Genomic DNA, 20,942 nt, shown 5'->3' with positions numbered 1-20,942 from the left:
ACTTCAGACTTGCAATATGTATGGTTCACTCTTAACTGCCATATATAGCCCTGCCTGTCCACTCCATACAAAGTAATCAGAGACAGTGATTTATGCCAACCTCCCCAGCAAAACCATACTCCAGAAGTAAATAAAATAAAAATACTTGTGCAGTTCCATTGATTTCAGTGACAACCTGTCAGTGAGGATTTCAGCAAGCTAGCCGATGGAAGAATGACACACCAATTAAAACAACATCCAGATTTGCATGCGTAAACACAATTGTAATTATGAAGCTTTATTATTTTTAGTAGCCAAATTTGGCTCCATAGTTTTGAAAATCTCGTAGAGTGGGTAACTTATTTATATCCAAAATGCTCATTAAAGGCCTGCAATAATTGGCATGGACTAAATACGTATTTCTTACCATTGTGTAAGATTTATAGACAATAGGTGCAGGAGTAGGCCATTCAGCCCTTTGAGCCATTACTGCCATTTACTGTGATCATGGCTGGTCATACACAATCAGTACTCCGTTCCTGCCTTCTCCCCATATCCCTTGACTCCGCTATCATTAAAAGCTCTATCTGACTCTTTCTTGAAAGCATCCAGAGAATTGGCCCCCACTGCCTTCTGAGGCAGAGCATTCCACAGATCCACAACTCTCTGGGTGAAAAAGTTTTTCCTCAACTCAGTTCTAAATGGTTTACCCCTTATTCTCAAAGTGTGGCCTCTGGTTCTGGACTCCCCCAACACTGGAAACATGCTTCCTGCCTCTAGCGTGTCCAATCCCTTAATAATCTTATATGTTTCAATCAGATCCCCGCTCATCCTTCTAAATTCCAGTATATACAAGCCCAGTCGCTCCAATCTTTCAACATATGACAGTCCCGCCATCCCGGGAATTAACCTCGTGAATCTCCGCTGCACTCCCTCAATAGCGAGAATGTCCTTCCTCAGATTTGGAGACCAAAACTGCACACAATACTCCAGGTGTGGTATCACCAGGGCCTTGTGCAACTGCAGGAGGACCTCTTTGCTCTTATACTCAACTCCCCTTGTTATGAAGGCCAACATGCCATTAGCTTTCTTCACTGCCTGCTGTACCTGCATACTTACTTTCAGTGACTGATGAACAAGGACACCTAGATCTCGTTGTACTTCCCCTTTGCCTAACTTGACACCATTCAGATAGTAATCTGCCTTCCTGTTCTTGCCACCAAAGTGGATAACCTCACATTTATCCACATTAAACTGCATCTGCCATGCATCTGCCCACTCACCCAACCTGTCCAAGTCATCCTGCATTATCTCAACATCCTCCGCACATTTCACACTGCCACCCAGCTTTGTGTCATCTGCAAATTTGCTAATGTTACTTTTAATCCCTTCATCTAAATCATTAATGTATATTGTAAATAGCTGCGGTCCCAGCACTGAGCCTTGTGGTACCCCACTAGTCACTGCCTGCCATTCTGAAAAGGACCCGTTAATCCCTACTCTTTGTTTCCTGTCTGCCAACCAATTTTCTATCCATGTCAGTACCCTACCCCCAATACCATGTGCTCTAATTTTGCCCACTAATCTCCTATGTGGGACCTTATCAAAGGCTTTCTGAAAGTCCAGGTGCACTACATCCACTGGCTCTCCCTTGTCCATTTTCATAGTTACATCCTCAAAAAATTCCAGAAGATTAGTCAAGCATGATTTCCCCTTCGTAAATCCATGCTGACTCAGACTGATCCTGTTACTGCTATCCAAATGTACCACTATTTCATCCTTTATAATTGACTCCAGCATCTTCCCCACCACTGATGTCAGGCTAACTAGTCTATAATTCCCTGTTTTCTCTCTCCCTCCTTTCTTAAAATGTGGGATAACATTAGCTACCCTCCTGTCCTCAGGAACTGATCCTGAATCTATAGAATATTGGAAAATAATTACCAATGCGTCCACGATTTCTAGAGCCACCTCCTTAAGTACCCTGGGGTGCAGACCATCAGGCCCTGGGGATTTAACAGCCTTCAGTCCCATCAGTCTATCCAACACCGTTTTGTGCCTAATGTGAATCTCCTTCAGTTCCTCTGTTACCCTAGGTCCTCTGGCCACTATTACATCTGGGAGATTATTTGTGTCTTCCCTAGTGAAGGCAGATCCAAAGTACCTGTTCAACTCGTCTGCCATTTCCTTGTTCCCCATAATAAATTCACCCGTTTCTGTCTTCAAGGGCCCAACTTTGGTCTTAACTAATTTTTTCCTCTTCACATACCTAAAGAAGCTTTATATTCTTGGCTAGCTTGCCTTCATATCTCATCTTTTCTCCCCATATTGCCTTTTTCGTTATCCTCTGTTGCTCCTTAAAAGTTTCCCAGTACTTTGACTTCCCGCTCATCTTTGCTATGTTATACTTCTTCTCTTTTATTTTTATACTGTCCTTGACTTCCCTTGTCAGCCACAGTCGCCCCTTACTCCCCTTAGAATCTCTCTTCCTCTTTGGACTGAACTGATCCTGCACCTTCTGTATTATTCCCAGAAATACCTGCCAATGTTGTTCCACCGTCATCCCTGTTAGGGTATCTTTCCAGTCAACTTTGGCCATCTCCTCCCTCATGGCTCCATAGTCCCCTTTGTTCAACTGTAATATTGACACTTCCGATTTTCCCTTCTCCCTCTCAAATTGTAGATTAAAACTTATCATATTATGGTCACTACCTCCTAATGGCTCCTTTACCTCGAGTTCCCTTATCAAATCCGGTTCATTACACGACACTAGATCCAGAATTGCCTTCTCCCTGATAGGCTCCAGTACAAGCTGCACTAAGAATCCATCTTGGAGGCACTCTATAAACTCCCTTTCTTGGGGTCCCGTACCAACCTGATTTTCCGAGTCTACCTGCATGTTAAAATTCCCCATAACAACCGTAGCATTACCTTTGCGACCTGCCAATTTTAACTCGATTCAACTTGCACCCTATATCCAGGCTACTGTTTGGTGGCCTGTAGATAACTCCCATTAGGGTCTTTTTGCCCTTACAATTTCTCAGTTCTATCCATACTGACTCTACATCTCCTGATTCTGTGTCACCCCTCGCAAGGGACTGAATTTCATTCCTCACCAACAGAGCCACCCCATCCCCTCTGCCCCTCAGTCTGTCCTTTTGATAGGACGTATATCCTTGAATATTCATTTCCCAGCCCTGGTCCTCTTGAAGCTATGTCTCTGTTATTCCTACAACATCATATTTACCAATTTCCAACTGAGCCTCAAGCTCATCCACTTTATTTCTTTACTTCGTGCATTCGTATAGAATACTTTTAATCCATTACTCCCCTCACCTTTCACACCGATTCCTATTGCAGTTGGCCATACTCTCCGATCCCTTTCTGAGCTTTCTGCCCCGTTAATTCTGTTGTGTTTCTTAACTTTCCTTATTCTCTCTTTCCCTTTAACTCCATCCTTATATTTCCTCTGCTTCCTCCCCCCCGCCCCCCACTACTTAGTTTAAACACACCCGTGTACCAGTGGCAAACCTGCCTGCCAGAATGCTGGTCCCCCGCCTGTTAAGGTGCAACCCGCCCCTTTTGTACAATTCATCCTTGCCCCAAAACAGATCCTGGTGGTCCAAGAATCTAAGTCCCTGCCTCCCGCACCAGCTCCTCAGCCACACATTCAGATCCCCTATCTCCCTGTTCCTGCCCTCACCAGCACGAGGAACTGGAAGCAAACCGGATGGTTTCAGCTGCAACCATCTTCTTTATTGTTTCTCCCATTTTGGAGAAAAAAAGTTTGAAGAGGTACTTGAGTACCTCATTTTTCCATAACACTAGACATAATATTCTCTCTGTAATATTTTCTTTTCTGTAGCCAAACGTGTGTAGCCCCCCGGCCAGCCTCAGGGTCGCTCGGCTCGCTGTCGTCTAGGCAAGCAGCCCTCGGCCCCGCCAAACTGGGTAATAGTTTGTGTGGATGCTGTGTGATGTACCCCACCCCACCCAAATAACAGACAATACACAAGATACGATTAAATGATTTACAGTTTATAGATATTACTGGAACTATATAACTAATAGAGAATAAAATATAAAAGGAAAATAAAAGGCGCCACAATTATCAAAGTTCAATCTCTGCGTGCACAAACAGTTGGAGCTCGGGACCCTCCTTCTTCACTCTGCGATCCCCTTGGACCACCTCTACCTGCCGCCTGGGACCAACAACAGTGGTCGACCAGACGCTCCACACAAGTCCGTCTCCGTCTCCGTCTCCGTCTCCTCTCCTTGCCAAACACTCTGAACCTCGGACTCCAGCTTGGGGTCCGACTCCGTTAATGGACTCACAGCACCTGGTCCATCCTCTGTCTTTCTCTCCCGCCTTCTGCCCAAAAATCTGCGCATCACACCAACTTGCAGCCACACAGAAAGAATAACATCTATCCCAATTGGTTTGTTCACCCTCTTATCAGTAACATGATCCAAACAAACTGCTAGCAGGAGGACTTTCTCAGCAGTTAACATAACAAAGAAGCCATTTTAATTAGACTACGCAGTAACATAAAAGAAGAAAACCCCTTACACATGCATATTTATATTTGTTTCACTATATAAGTTTGAAGGTTTAGAAAATTAGTAAGTATTGTTGAAAGATCTGAAAAAGAAAATAAAAATCCAGAAAGCTAATTGTATATTAAGTGAACAGATCTCAAGAGGGAAAAATTTGGTGAATAAATGGTAATATGAAAGAAACTATGTTTATTTGGTGTAAACATATTAAAGATGTGTATCACAGTTACATAAATAATTCATAGGACAAAGCAACAAAATGATACAAATCTGTAACTATAAATAGCACATGGAAGATTAAGAAACACTGTGGAATATTGTAATCACAGGACAATTTACAATGACCGATTAATCTGCCAATTGTATGTCTTTGGACTGTGGGTGGGAACTAGAGCACCCAGAGGAAACCCACGCAGTAACAGGGAGAACGCACAGATTTCTTACAGACAGCAACAGAATTGAACTCCAAATTCCAGAACGCCTCAAGATGTAATAGATTCGCACTAATCACTACTCTACCGTGGCACCTCTTATGTAGTGAGAAAGAGATACTTGGATCTACTTATAGATTTGAAATGACTATTCATCGTTACTAGTACATAGTGTCCTAGATGATTGTAAATTTTGCAGAATTCATTGGCTAGATGATGTATTCTTGGAATCTGAAGAATAAGGAAGAAATTTGAAAGCCTTGTCTTTATTGTGACAGATTCTGTTGTGGAAAGGACCACTCAAACTATCCATTCACCTGGTCAAGCAAAAGCAAACTTATTTTGACAGATGTAGTTCACTAGCTCTCACTGATTGTATAGAACTTGCATACATAATCAGAGATATGTTCATCATCATCCTATATAGACACATATAGTTATTGGCATTGGACCACTCAAGTACAAATAAACTTGTGAGGAGTCATTTCTGACATCAACCCTGCATGATCTTAGTGTGTGAAAAAGCCTTTGGTGATCTCATGGTTAGGTGAAATATGTGCTTTTGCTTGGAGGCCTTCTACACACTTTATTCAGGCATCTTGCTGCACTGATGAGAACGTCTCCAACAAAAGAAATTTGATGGATTATCCAGTGTCATTCACTCATATTGTAAAATCTGCCTCTTTCTTTGTCCTGTACCAGTAAGTCTGTCTCATAATTATTACTGTAAAATGCTAAATAAATGACCCCCCCTCCCCTAATGACCAGCTATATATTGTTGCTGTTTCTTTATGGGCAAGGGAATGCCTCATCCTAATGACTTCCATAGTCCTATTACTCTACATGGGCCAAGGTCCCATTTCAGTTATTTGGCAAATCATTTATTGTGACTCATTCAAAATTTATATTTCGGATTGAAAGATCAAATATTCAATACATAGAATTCCAGTTTTTTAAGGGTTTAGATGTAATGCAGACCCAATAGTTCATTCATATCTGGGTCCATTTTAACTATCTAATGGAATGTTGTCAGTTCTTTCCTGCACGCAATTAATGGCAGCACACCAAGAACACTTATGTCAGAATGCTGTTTTTGGATTTCAGTTTGACATTCAACACTATTGTCCTACAGACCTTGGTGAACAAACTCATTCTGCTTGGCCTAAATACACCACTGTGCAACTGGATGTTGGACCTCCTAACCAACAGACCTCAGAAAGTCAGAGTGCACAACCTCTCCTCTCTCTCCATCATCCTCAACAAGGTTGCCCCAGAAGGCTGTGCTCTGAGCCCACTGCTGTACATATTGCTCACACATGACTACATGGCCAAACACCTGAGTAATCACATTGACAAGTTTGCCATTTAACACAATCATTCCAACAGGACTGATCAAAAAGCTCCAAAACCTGGGATCTGCACCTTGTTCCTTGACTTCCTCACCGGAAAACCAGTCTGTGCAGATATTGCTGATAATCAACACTGGCGCAGCTCAAGGATGTGTGCTTAGCTCACTGCTCTACTCCTGTACACCCATGACTGCATGGTTAGGCACAGCTTAAGTGCCATGTACACATTTGCTGATGACAGAACTATTGTAGGCAGAATTTCAGATGGTGACGAGAAGGCATACAGGGACAAGATATATCAGCTAGTTGAATGGTGTCACAGCACCAACCTTGCACTCAACATCAGTAAGACCAAAAAATTGACGGTAGACTTCAGAAAGGGTAAGACAAGGGAATACACACCAGTCATCATTGAGGGATCAGAAGTGGAAAGGTGAGCAATTTCAAGTTCCTGGGTGTCAACATCTCTGAGGATCTATCCTGGGCCCAACATATTGATGCAATTACAAAGAAGGCAGGACATTGGCTATTTTTCATTAGGAGTCTGAGGAGATTTGGCAAGTCACGAAAGACCCTTGCAAATTTCTACAAATGTACTGTGGAGAGCATTATAACTGGCTGCATCACCATCTGGTATGTGGTGGGGGGTGGGGAGGCACTGCACAGGATGGCTACAATAAGTTGTAAACTCATTCAGCTCCATCATGGGCACTAGCCTCCCCAGCATCCAGGACACCTTCAAGGAGTGATGCCTCAAAAAGGTAGTATTCATCATTAAGGACCCCCATTCCTCAAGACTTGCCCTCTTCTCATTGCTGCCATCAGGAAGGAGATACAGGAGCTTGAAGGCACACACTCAACGATTCAGTGATAGCTTCTTCCCCTCTGCCATCAGATATCTGAATGGACATTGAACCCATGAGCAATACTTCACTACTCTTTTTTTCTCTTTTTATACTACTTATTTAACTTTTTTATATACTGCTGTAGTTTACAGTTTTTACGATTATGTATTGCAATTGTACTGCTGTCGCATAACAACAAATCTCATAACATATGCCAGTGTTATTAAATCTGGTTCAGATTCTAACACGGCAGTAGTGGGGTTCTGATGGTATTGACTTCAGAACTCACATCACTCATACCCCTCTTTATAGTTTCTTGAAAGGAAAATCCTGCCTGACTAACCTACTGCAAATTTTTGAGGAAATTACAAGCAGGATAGATAAAGGAGATGTGGTAGATGTGGTGTACTTGGATTTTCAGAAGGTCTTTGACAAGGCGCCGCACATGAGGCTGCTTAGCAAGATGAGACAATAGACAATAGGTGCAGGAGTAGGCCATTCAGCCATTCGAGCCAGCACCACCATTCACTGTGATCATGGCTGATCATCCACAATCAGTACCCTTTTCCTGCCTTCTCCCCATATCCCTTCACTCTGCTATCTTTAAGAGCTCTATCTAACTCTTTTTTGAAAGAATCCAGAGAATTGGCCTCCACTGCCTTCTGAGGCAGAGCATTCCACAGAATCACAACCCTCTGTGTGAAAAAGTTTTTCCTCAACTCCATTCTAAATTGTCTACCCCTTATTCTTAAACTGTGGCCTCTGGTTCTGGACTCCCCCAACATCGGGAACATGTTTCCTGCCTCTAGCGTATCCAATCCCTTAATAATCTTATATGTTTCAATCAGATCCCCTCTCATCCTTCTAAATTCCAGTGTATACAACCCCAGTCGCTCCAATCTTTCAGCATATGACAGTCTCGCCATCCCGGGAATTAACCTCGTGAACCTACGCTGCACTCCCTCAATAGCTAGAATGCCCTTCCTCAAATTTGGAGACCAAAGCTGTACACAATATTCCAGGTGTGGTCTCACCAGGGCCCTGTACAACTGCAGGAGGACCTCTTTGCTCCTATACTCAACTCCCCTTGTTATGAAGGCCAACATGCCATTAGCTTTCTTCTCTGCCTGCTGTGCCTGCATGCTTACTTTCAGTGACTGATGGACGAGGACACCAAGATCTCATACTTCCCCTTTGCCTAACTTGACACCATTCTGATAGTAATCTGCCTTTCTGTTCTTGCTACCAAAGTGGATAACCTCACATTTATCTGCATTAAACTGCATCTGCCATGCATCTGCCCGTCACCCAACCTGTCCAAGTCACCCTGCATTCTCATAACATGGTTCTCAGATTTCACACTGCCACCCAGCTTTGTGTCATCTGCAAATTTGCTAATGTTACTTTTAATCCCTTCATCTAAATCATTAATGTATATTGTAAATAGCTGCGGTCCCAGCACCGAGTCTTGCAGTACCCCACTAGTCACTGCCTGCCATTCTGAAAAGGACCCATTAATCCCTACCCTTTCTTTCCTGTCTGCCAACCAATTTTCTATACATGTTAGTACCCTACCCCCAATACCATGTGCCCTAATTTTGCACACTAACCTCCCATGTGGGACCTTATCAAAGGCTTTTTGAAAGTCCAGATACACTACATCCACTGGCTCTCCCTTGTCCATTTTCATAGTTACATTCTCAAAAAATTCCAGAAGATTAGTCAAGCATGATTTCCCCTTCGTAAATCCATGCTGACTCAGACCTATCCTGCCACTGCTATCCAAATATTCCGCAGTGCAGTGGAACAGAGGGATCTGGGAATACAGATACAAAATTCCCTAAAAGTGTCGACACAGGTAGATAGGATCGTAAAGAGAGCTTTTGGTACATTGGCCTTTATTAATCGAAGTATTGAGTATAAGAGCTGGAATGTTATGATGAGGTTGTATAAGGCATTGGTGAGGCCGAATCTGGAGTATTGTGTTCAGTTTTGGTCACCAAATTACAGGAAGGATATAAATAAGGTTGAAAGAGTGCAGAGAAGGTTTACAAGGATGTTGCCGGGACTTGAGAAACTCAGTTACAGAGAAAGGTCGAATAGGTTAGGACTTTATTCCCTGGAGCGTAGAAGAAGGAGGGGAGATTTGATAGAGGTATATAAAATTATGATGGGTATAGATAAGAGTGAATGCAAGCAGGCTTTTTTCCACTGAGGCAAGGGGAGAAAAAAACCAGAGGACATGGGTTAAGGGTGAGGGGGGAAAAGTTTAAAGGGAACATTAGGGGGGGCTTCTTCACACAGAAAGTGGTGGGAGTATGGAATGAGCTGCCAGACGAGGTGGTAAATGTGGGTTCTTTTTTAACATTTAAGAATAAATTGGACAGATACATGGATGGGAGGTGTATGGAGGGATATGGTCCGTGTGCAGATCAGTGGGACTAGGCAGAAAATGGTTCGGCACAGCCAAGAAGGGACAAAGGGCCTGTTTCTGTGCTGTAGTTTCTATGGTTCTATTACATCTTTTATAATTGATTCCAGCATCTTCCTCACCACTGATGTCAGACTCACTGGTCAATAATTGCCTATTTTCTCTCTCCCTCCTTTCTTAAAATGTGGGATAACATTGGCTACCATCCAATCCGCAGGAACTGATCCTGAATCTATAGAATATTGGAAAATGATTACCAATGCGTCCACGATTCCTAGAGCCACCTCCTTAAGTACCCTGGGATACAGACCATCACAGGGGAGTTACTAGCACAGATGGTGCATTGGCTGATTGGCAGAAAAGAGAGTGGGAATAAAGGGATCCTATTCTGGCTGGCTGCCAGTTACCTGTGGAGTTCCACAGGGGTCGATGTTGGGACTGCTGCTTTTTACAATGTATGTCAGTGATTTGGACTATGGGATTAATGGATTTGTGGCTAAATTTGCCAATGATACAAAGATGGGTGGAGGAGTGGGTAGTGTTGAAGAAACAGAGAGACTTAGATAGTTTAGGGGAATGGGTAAAGAAGTGGCAAATGAAATACAATGTTGGAAAGTATATGGTCATGCACTTTGGTGGAAGAAATAAACGGGCAGATTATTATTCAGATTGGGAGAGAATTCAAAATGCAGAGATGCAAAGGGACTTAGGAGTCCTTGTGCTGGATACCTTAAAGGTTAACCTCCAGGTTGAGTTGGTGGTGAAGAAAGCAAATGCAATGTTGGCATCCATTTCTAGAGGTATAGAATATAAGAGCAGGAATGTGATGTTGAGGCTCTATAAGGCACTCGTGAGACCACACTTGGAGTATTGTGTGCAGTTTTGGGCTCCTTATTTTAGAAAGGATATACAGACATTGGAGAGGGTTCAGAGAAGATTCACGAGAATGATTCCAGGAATGAAGGGGTTACTGTATGAAGAATGTCTGGCATCTTTTAGCCTGCATTCCCTGGAGTTCAGGAGAATGAGGGAGGATCTCATAGAAACATTCCGAATGCTAAAAGGCCTGAACAGATTAGATATGGCAAAGTTACTTCCCATGGTAGGGGAGTCTAGGACAAGAGGGCACAACTTCAGAATTGAAGGACATCTATTTAGAACAGAGATACAGGTTTCTCCCGCCATCCGAAGGTAGAGCGTTCCTGTGAGATGGTTCGTAAGCCGGAATGTCATAAAGCGAAGAAACAATTACCATTTATTTCTATGGGAAAATTTTGTGAGCATTCGCAGACCCAAAAATAACCTACCAAATCATGCCAAATAACACATAAAACCTAAAATAACAGTAACATATAGTAAAAGCAGGAATGATATGGTAAGTACACAGCTTATATAAAGTAGAAATACTTTTCCACAATCATTGCCTGAACTGTTCTCCGTAGTGAAAATCTCACGCAAGCGCTCTCCGCAGAAACACGGCACAAGCGCTCTCCAGTAACCTTCAAGCTATGAAGCTGCCAAATCATACCAAATAACACGTAAAAATACACAGCCGATATAAAGTAGAAATAACGTATGTACAGTGTAGTATCACTTACCGGAATTGGGACAGCGTCAAGCACACTGATGATGGTGTGTTAGGCTGAGTCGGAGGTTGGGGTGGTGCAGTGGCCCCCACCCTCTGGGCAGTGACCCGATATATTGCTGCGAAGCATGCAGGGGTCCAGCGGCCGCCCAGTACGTAATTAATTAGCATGTTTATTTCGGCTTTTTTCTTAAAGGTGTGCTGGTGCCTCCCGGTTACCGCTGCATTCTCCGCAAATCGGTATCTGTCCGCGGCCTGGGTGTTGGTGGTGGGACACTGGGGTGTCATCTTATCATCATCTGTTTCCATTAGAGCAGGCAACTCATCTTCTTCTATCTCTGCCAGCCTCGATGTTGAAGGTCGAGGTTCGTCGTCTGCTGTGGCTGATGTGGAAGGCTCGCTTAACTGCTGAGCCTCACGCGTTTTTCTCTCATGCAGTTCTTTGTAAGCACTCAAACCATCCTGCAAATATCCCCTAAACCTACGTACCCTTTCAAAATTAAAGTTGTACTTTATCATTACTCATTCGGTTTCAATTGTTATCCTTTCCTCTTCCAATTGCATCAGCTCTTCATCTATCTGTTCTTGGTCATGAGATGCCAAAACCTCAACATCATCTTCATCAACCCACAAGCCAAACTCACTTTGTCCTTGCTTCATTCACCACGATCAAAACGCTTAATTATGTCTAGTTTTATGCTAAGTGTAACACCCTTACGAGCTCTTTTAGGCTTCTCCGACACCTTCGAACTCATCTTGCAAATGGCTGCTCACAGGCACGTGTTTAAGCAATGCCAGCGAGATTGCAGTTCCGAATCTGGGGGAGAGCAGCTGCTCGGGGCGCACGCTGCTTTTTATCGCACGCTGATTTTTTTTCGTGCACTGCTTTTTTCGTAACAGTGAAAACACCTTCTGTTAGCGAAAACAGGGTACTAATGTAGGTCAACACACATAAAAGTTGCTGGTGAACACAACAGGCCAGGCAGCATCTCTACGAAAAGATGCAGTCGACGTTTCAGGCCGAGACCCTTCGTCAGGACTAACTGAAGGAAGAGTGAGTAAGGGATTTGAAAGTTGGAGGGGGAGGGGGATATCCAAAATGATAGGAGAAGACAGGAGGGGGAGGGATAGAGCCAAGAGCTGGACAGGTGATAGGCAAAAGGGATACGAGAGGATCATGGGACAGGAGATCCGGGAAGAAAGACAAGGGGGTGGGACCCAGAGGATGGGCAAGGGGTATATTCAGAGGGACAGAGGGAGAAAAAGGAGAGTGAGAGAAAGAATGTGTGTATAAAAATAAGTAACAGATGGGGTACAAGGGGGAGGTGGGGCATTAGCGGAAGTTAGAGAAGTCGATGTTCATGCCATCAGGTTGGAGGCTACCCAGACGGAATATAAGGTGTTGTTCCTCCAACCTGAGTGTGGCTTCATCTTTACAGTAGAGGAGGCCGTGGATAGACATGTCAGAATGGGAATGGGATGTGGAATTAAAATGTGTGGCCACTGGGAGATCCTGCTTTCTCTGGCGGACAGAGCGTAGGTGTTCAGCAAAGCGGTCTCCCAGTCTGCTTCGGGTCTCGCCAATATATAAAAGGCCACATCGGGAGCACCGGATGCAGTATATCACCTCAGCCGACTCACAGGTGAAGTGTTGCCTCACCTGGAAGGACTGTTTGGGGCCCTGAATGGTGGTAAGGGAGGAAGTGTAAGGGCATGTGTAGCACTTGTTCGGCTTACACGGATAAGTGCCAGGAGGGAGATCAGTGGGGAGGGATGGAGGGGACGAATGGACGAGAGAGTCGCGTAGGGAGCGATCCCTGCGGAATGCAGAGAGAGGGGGGGAGGGAAAGATGTGCTTAATGGTGGGATCCCGTTGGAGTTGGCGGAAGCTACGGAGAATAATATGTTGGACCCGGAGGCTGGTGGGGTGGTAGGTGAGGACCAGGGGAACCCTATTCCTAGTGGGGTGGCGGGAGGATGGAGTGAGAGCAGATGTATGTGAAATGGGGGAGATGACTAATGTAGGTCTTTCGTAACAGTGAGGTTTCATAAAGCGAACGTTCGAAAAGCGGGGGACACCTGTAGAATTTACTTTAGTCAGAGGGTGGTAAATCTGTGGAATTTGTTGCCACGAGCAGCTGTGGAGGCCAAGTCTTTGGGTGCATTTAAGGCAGAGGTAGGTTCTTGATTAGCCAGGGCATCAAAGGGTATGGGGAGAAGGTAGGGGAGTGGGGATGACTGGAAGAATTGGATCAGCCCATGATTGAATGGTGGAGCAGACCCGATGGGCCAAATGGTCTACTTCTGCTCCTATATCTTATGGTCTTATGCTCAGCAGTGGAAACTATGAGCACTCCTGGGAGTGCACATCTCGCACAAAATCAAGCTCCCAGAACACATCCTACACAATCAAGAAAGCTCATCAACACTTGTACTTTATGAGAAGGCTGAGGAGAGTAGCACTATGCACATCAAGACCCATGAGCTTCTACAGATGCACAATAGAGAGCATGCTAACATTCTGTATCACAGCATGCTGTGGAAACGGCACTGCAGCAGACAAGGTGGCTCTACAGGTAGTTAAAACTGCCCAACACATCACTGGCACCATCCTACCTGCCATCAAAACCATATATGGAAAGGTGCCAGTAAGAGACTGGTATTATCATGAAGGATCCCATCCACCCTGCTCATGGACTGTTTGTCCCACTCCCATTGGAGGAGAGGTTACATAGCATCCATGCCAGATTCACCAGACTAAAAAAGCAGTTACTTTTCCCTAAGCAGTAAGGCTGATCAACACATCAACCCACTAACCCACCCCTCCACCACTGTTTTTTCTTCTGTCAAAGTAGCCATATGCACAGGCACTCTTGTACCTAGCGTCATTTCTATGCTGTGAAAACTTTTGCCTGTTTAAGTAAACAACAGCAGCACGTTGCAGTAGGGCTCTGCTATATGTCTGCAGTGAATATTTATGTCAGGTTGTGCAAGCTATTGCAAGATGGTTCATAAAAAAGAGGGAGGAAGACTATGGTGGGATTCAAACACCTGACTAAAGTTTTAAATTTGAAACTATCTAACTATTTTTGTTGGAGTTGTTGATTAACAGTCCACTTCCCTTTTATTTACTCTATCCTTTTATTTCCATTTTCTTCTTGTAGAGTTACAGCTGAAGTAAAGCATAATCCTACTAACACAATTATATGCAAGGCACAGGGGGAATGGAATGGAACCCTTGAATTCACATACAGTAATGGTGAAACAAAAGTGATTGATACAACCAAACTGCCAGAAATAAGAAAAAGAATTCGACCCATCCAAAAGCAAGGATTGTTGGAATCAAGGTCTGTAGAATTAGAACTTTTAAATATTATTGAATTACATCTAATTTTTCAGAGATTAAATTAAAACCTGTTTTTTTTTAAATCTCAAGGAGATTTGTAGATCATCTTAAAACTCTGGAAATTCACTTAATAAATTTCAGTTCGGGTTCATGCTGGCATTGTCAGGATTCCCTAAGTAATACCATGCTGCAGGTAATGATATTTGATACAGCAGGTATGATCTTTGCGGCTACAGTCTAATGCCACAATACATCCTGCAGCTACTAAAGACTTGAAACAGGATGGTTACTGCATTGATGAGAGAAGGCTGAGTTTTCTCCTAAAGGGCAGGAGGGCCTGGACAGGCTGCTGAAGAACTGTGACTACAGAAGGTGTGCTTAAAATGTGAGGTGGCTCAGAGGTCCTCTAAGGCTGTATCCAGCAGGCAAGAGACTGCCAGAGACAACCCATAAGAAAATATGTGCAATCATGAATTTTTGCATTTTGTTGGGAAAACCTGCAAAGGCTGATTTGCCTGATCTGATAGGCTGAAGGAAAAATGGATAAAATCTTCTTTCTGGTCTATAGTTTGGATGATCAAAAGATCTGTCCTATAACCTCTGTTACGCAGGAGTAAATAGTGGTCTGTCAGATATAATAAAGAATGTGACAGCTTGATTTATACTGAGGTATGGAAGGATATGGAGTTGTATATGCAGAAGGGAATAATTTAGAAGGCTTTTAATTACTTGGTTAATTAGGTCAATGCAACATCAGGGTCTGAAGTGCTTGCTCCTGTGCTGTACTGTTTCATAATGAGAAAACTGATAATGATTTTGAGCTGCAGGTTATATGTGAGGTTGTAGTTGAGGTTGTTTGCAGGAGACAACATCTGAATGAAGACAGAAAATGCAGTGTGAATGTTGGCTTAGTGAACAGCAGTGATTAGGCAACACGGTTAAAGGAACATGGATGTTCTCTGAGTAAATAAGAACTTATTTTGTGGATCTCATGATTTAAAATCTCACTTCCAACAAATTCTATGAATTGTACCACTGTTAGTGTCTTTTGGAGGGAATTTATTTTCACAACAAAATGCAGAGAAGTTTGAAAATTCTACAAATAAACAGATAAATTGCCGATGGGCATTATGACACTCAAATATTTACATGATAAAGCTGATACATATTGTTTATATTTCAGTACCTTTTGAAAGAATTTCAAACAGGCAGGTAGCTGGGTGACTGTCTCGAGAAGGGAGTAGGTTTGCAGTGCAGAGAATCCCTATGGCAGTTCTCCTAAATTATGTGTGTATACATACATACACACACACACACATATAATGCTTTGGATACTGTTGAGGGGTGGGGGTGGAAATGACCTACCGGGGAAATCCACAGTGTGGCACTGTGGCTCAGAACGGGAGTGGGAGTGGGCGTGGGGGGGGGGGGTGCCGCGGGGAAGAAAGGGCGTGCAGTAGTGATAGGGGATTCAATAGTTCAAGGAATAGACAGGAGATCCTGTGGATGTGAACCTGGACGGTATGCTGTCTCCCAATTGCCAACACCAGGGACACCTTGGATGAGATCCACAGCATTCTAACAGGGGAGGGTAGGCAGCCAGAGGTTGTTGTACATATTGGTACCAACGACATAGGTAATAAAACAGATGAGATCCTGAAGAGAAAATATAGAGAACTAGTTAGAAAGCTGAAAAGCAGGACCTCCAGGATGGTAATCCACCTTGCCACTCGCCAGTGAGGGTAAGAATAGGATAATTTGGTAGATGATTGTGTGGTTGAGGAATTGGTGCAATGGGCAGTATTTCAGATTTCTGGATCTTAGGGATCCATTCTGGTGAAGGAATGACCTGCACAAAATGAAGGGGTTACACTTGAACTTGAGGAGGACCAATATCCTGCAGGTAGGTTTGCTGGAGCTGTTAGGGAGAGTTTAAGCTAACTGCAGTGATAGGGCAGAACATGAGGCAGTTGTATAAATTACATGCAGCGTGTAGTTTATGAGGAAGAATAGGTTGTTAATAGGGCAAAATTGCAGTCAGTGGGATGGGTTAAAGTACATCTTTAAACTAAATAGTAGGGGGTAGGTTTAAAAGTGAGATTAAAGTAAAAGGAAGACGAGTGCAGGAGAGCTTGCAAGCGTCTCCAGAATAAATAAAATGACTAAGTTTAGAAAGGGATAAGAATTTAAATTCCTGAAACATGGGTGCAAAATTGAAAAGGCTGCTGAATACAGGACTAAAGGTGTTACATTTGAATGCACACAGTAGATGATCGTGTAACAGTTAGAAATTAGCAGGTTTGACATTGTGGGCATCATTGAGTCGTGGCTGAAGGAAGATCACAGACGGGAGCTTAACATCCAAGGATAAACATTGTATCGAGAAGACAGGCACAAGGGATGGTGTAGCTCCGATGGTAAAAAATGAAATCAAATCCATAGAAAGAGGTAACATCGGATCAAAAGATGTAGCATCGTCATGAGTAGAGTTTTTAAAAAAAAAATTGCAAGGGTATAAAGACCCTAATGGGAATTATATTCAAGCCTCTGAACAGAGGCCAAATTACAATGGAAGATAGAAAAGGCATGCCCGGAGGGCAATGTTATGATGGTTATGGGGGTTTCAATATGCAGGTAAATTGGGAAAATCAGGTGGATGCTGGATCCCAGTAGATAGAATTTTTGAGTGCCTATAAGACAGCTTTGTAGAGTAGCATGTGGGGGCCGGGGGAAGGAAATTCTCGATTCAGTGTCATGTATTGAATCAGATTTGATTAGGGGAGCTTGAGGAAAAAGAACACTTATAAGGCAGCAATCATAATATGATAGAACTCACTCTGTAGTTTGAGAGAGAGGAGCTAAAATCAGATATATTGGTATTGCAGTGGAGTAAAGGGAATTACAGATGCATGAGATGAGCTGGCCGATGACAGAACAGCAAATGGCTGGAGTTTCTGGAGGCAATTCAGAAACTCCTGCCATTTGATGTACTGCCTTCATCCTTGATAGTGTCTCCTTCCCATCGACTTTGGCCAGCTCATTAGTCTTTAGGATAGATACATTCTAAAGAAGTAGTCGTAACCTAAAGGAAGGATAAGGCAAAGGCAAGAGAGGGCACAAACCATAGCAAAAGTAAGAGGGAAGCTAGACGATTGGGAACTCCATGGACAGTCTCAAGACTGCAAAAGGAAGAGGGTTGGACCTGAGGCTGGCAACCTCATCATGTAAAAACCCAGAGCTACAGAAATGCAAAGACCTCATCCCTGGGAGAGGAAGGATCTTTCAAGATGGGTTACACCGGGGAACAACTTGAAAGACTGGCTCAGGACAGAGTATACTGTTGAACTGTTGTTGGCAGCCTATGCCCCAGTAGGGAGGATGGTCTTAAATATGTAAGTAGAGGATTGGGAAGATTTCAGAAAACCAACAGAAGGCAACTAAAAAAAAAGAGAGAAAAGATGAAATATGAAGGCAAGCTAGCCAATCATATAAAAGAATAACAGAACTTTTTGCAGATACTGTACATAAAAAGAGAGGCAAGAGTAGATATCAGAAAATGATGCTGGAGGTAGTAAAGGGAGATGAAGAAATGGCAAATAAACTCTAAGCATTTTGTGTCAATCTTCAGAGTGGAAGACACCAGTAGTATGCCAGAAATTCATATGTGTCAGGGACAGCAGTGTGTGTAGTCACTATTAAGGAAGTGGTGCTTGGAAAGCTGAAAGGTCTGAAGGTATATAAGTCACCTGGACCAGATGGCCTACAGTCCAGGGTACTGAAAAAGGTAGCTGAGCAACTGTGGAGTCATTAGTAGTGATCTTTCAAGAAACATGAGGTGCTGGAATGGTTCTGGAGGACTGGAAAATGGCAAATGTCACTGCACTATTTAAGAAAGGAGGGAGGCAAAAGACAGGAAATATCCGGATCAGTCAGGGCATCAAAGGATATGAGAAGGCAGGTGTATGGGGTTGAGTGAGATCTGGGATCAGCCATGATGGAATGGTGCAGCAGACTTGATGGGCTGAATAGCCTAATTCTGCTCCTCTGTCTTATTGGCAAGTTAGCCTGACTTCACTGGTTGGGAAGATATTGGAATTCAATATTAAGGATGAGGTTTTAGGGTACCTGGAGGCACATGATAAAATAGGCCAAAGTCAGCATGCTTTCCCTGAGGGGATATCTTGCATGACAAATCTGTTGGAATTATTTGAAGAAATAATAGGCAGGATAGACAAAGAAGAGTCAGTTGATGTTGTTACTTGGATTTTCAGAAGGCCTTTGACAAGGTGCTGCACATGAGGCTCCTAAAGGTAAGAGCCCATTATATTACAGGAAAGATACAAGCATGGATAGAAGATTGGCCGACCGTCAGGAGAGAGTGGGATTAAAGGGTGTCTTCTCTGGTTGGTGAGTGGTGACTAGTGGTGTTCCATAGGTGTCAGTGTTGGACCACTTCCTTGAGAATGATTTGGATGACAGAATTGATGGCTTTGTGGACGACACAAAGATATGTGGAGGGACAGGTAGTGTTGAGAAAGCAGTGAGTTGGCAGAAAGACTTGGACATATTAGGAGAATGGGTAAAGAAGTGGCAGATGGAATACAGTGTCAGGAAGTGAATGGTTATGTGCTTTGATAGAAGGAATAAAAATGTAGACTATTTTCTAAATGGGGAACAAATTCAGAAATTAGAGGTGCGAAGGGACTTGGGAGTCCTCATGCAGGATTTCCTAAAGGTTAATTTGCAGGTTGAGTTGGTGGTAAGGAAGGCAAATGCAATGTAAGCATTCATTTTGAGAGAACTAGAATATACTAGAAAAACAAGGATGTAATGCTGAGGCTTCATAAGGTATTGGTCAGACCACACATGGAGTATTGTGAGCAGTTTTGGCCCCTTTTTTCTAAGAAAGGATGTGCAAGCATTGGGGAGAATCCAGAGGACATTCACAAGAATGATCCCAGGAATGAAGGGGTTAATGTTCAGTATGATGAGTATTTAATGGCTCTGGGCCTTATGTTCTCTGGAGTTTAGAAGAATGAATGGGAATCTCTTTGAAACCTATCAAATACTGAAAGGCCTAGATATAGTACAGAGAAAGAAGATGCGTTTTATAGTGGGGTACCACGGAATACAAGGATGTCTCTTTAGAATAGAGATGAAGAATTTCTTTAGCCAGAGGGTAGTAAATCTGTGGAATCCATTGCCACATACAGCTATGGAAGCCAAGTCATTGGGTATATTTAAAGAGGTTGATGGGTTCTTGATTAGTAAGTGTGGCTGAAGGATTCGGGGGCGGGGGGGGGGAGGCAGGAGAATAGGGTTCTAAGGAATAAATCACCATGATGGAAAGATGGAGGAACTCGACAGGCTGAATAGCCTAATTCTGCTACTATGTCTTATGGAGGTTTATTATAAATATTTCTGATCACCTCTGTCCATTAGAAAAGTCCCTCATATTATGATCAATGAGATGGTCTTTCATTAATGATATATTATTTAAAACATTTCTATTTTTCATATTTTAAAACAAAATCTGTTTTCACTGATGTTTTGGATATTTCTTGACTTTTAAGGCGTCTCTGGGAACTAGTGACCAATGCACTAAAAGTGGGCGATATAGATGCAGCAACAGAGAACAAGCACCTTCTGGAGGAGCAGCAGAGAACTGAGGAGAGACAAAGAGCAGTGACAAACACTACCTGGAAACCAAAGTATTTCATTAAAGAGGTAATTACGACACAATCCCTGTAATTTGACAGCCAACCTTGAGTAAAAATCAAAATCATGCCTATCATATTCCAAGTAATTTGTAAAATCTATCAAATTCTGTATTCGATTTTGATGAAATAATGCCTGAAAATGTGGGAGTTCTAACGGTATGCATTAGAACTTTGTACTTCTAGTTCATTACAGAATTTTGCTGAGATCTTTATATTAATAGCTTTCAAAAGGCACATCTTAAAGGGGAATGGGGGGGGGGGTCTGAGGAAGAATTTTAGTCTTAATGCCTGGATCATTCAAGGCACAGCCACTATTAAAGGAGTAAATACAGGAGAGGATATAGAAAAGGACATGGGTAGAGTAATGCATTGTTCTTCCATGAATGTAGGGTTGCAAGAGGTTGATAGAATATATGCCTTCAGATCAGAAAATTCAAGTTTTACTGCAGATAGGATGAACTGGAGTAGAGCAATTATTTTTAAAAAGATTAAAGGATGAAGCCATTAAGAGATTTTAGCACATCTAAGTGATCTTTCTCTTGAGTTGAGTTTCAAAGGCCATTTTGATATGTTAACAAACTCAAAAAGGACATTAGCATTCTGTTACCAGAATAAAATTTGGAATATTTTGCTTAATGCAGCTTCATGGTGTCTTTCAAATTTGTTTTCAGATATGAGCTACATTAAAATATTAAAGGG

The 20,942-nt window shown here is 42.8% G+C and overlaps 1 protein-coding gene across 3 annotated transcripts in view; it reads left to right on the top strand.

The window, feature by feature from the left end:
• The window catches only part of LOC134357994 (oxysterol-binding protein-related protein 10-like), a 178,974-nt gene that overhangs the window by 142,048 nt on the left and 15,984 nt on the right, over positions 1-20,942 (top strand). For 2 of the 3 annotated variants that reach the window (XR_010020769.1, XM_063069843.1), the window contains exons 10-11: positions 14,342-14,524; positions 20,097-20,250. Coding sequence is in view for 2 of the 3 variants with exons in the window: in XM_063069843.1 (XP_062925913.1) it covers positions 14,342-14,524; positions 20,097-20,250 (337 nt within the window). In the remaining variant the exon portion in view is untranslated. The remainder of the gene's footprint in view (positions 1-14,341; positions 14,525-20,096; positions 20,251-20,942) is intronic. The other variant, XM_063069844.1, reaches the window with a different exon arrangement.

The sequence above is a fragment of the Mobula hypostoma genome, chromosome 17 (assembly GCF_963921235.1).
Source record: "Mobula hypostoma chromosome 17, sMobHyp1.1, whole genome shotgun sequence".
Taxonomy (NCBI): Eukaryota; Metazoa; Chordata; class Chondrichthyes; order Myliobatiformes; family Myliobatidae; genus Mobula; species Mobula hypostoma.
The sequence above is the reverse complement of the archived record's forward strand: the minus strand, read 5'-3'. Positions and strand labels throughout refer to the sequence as shown.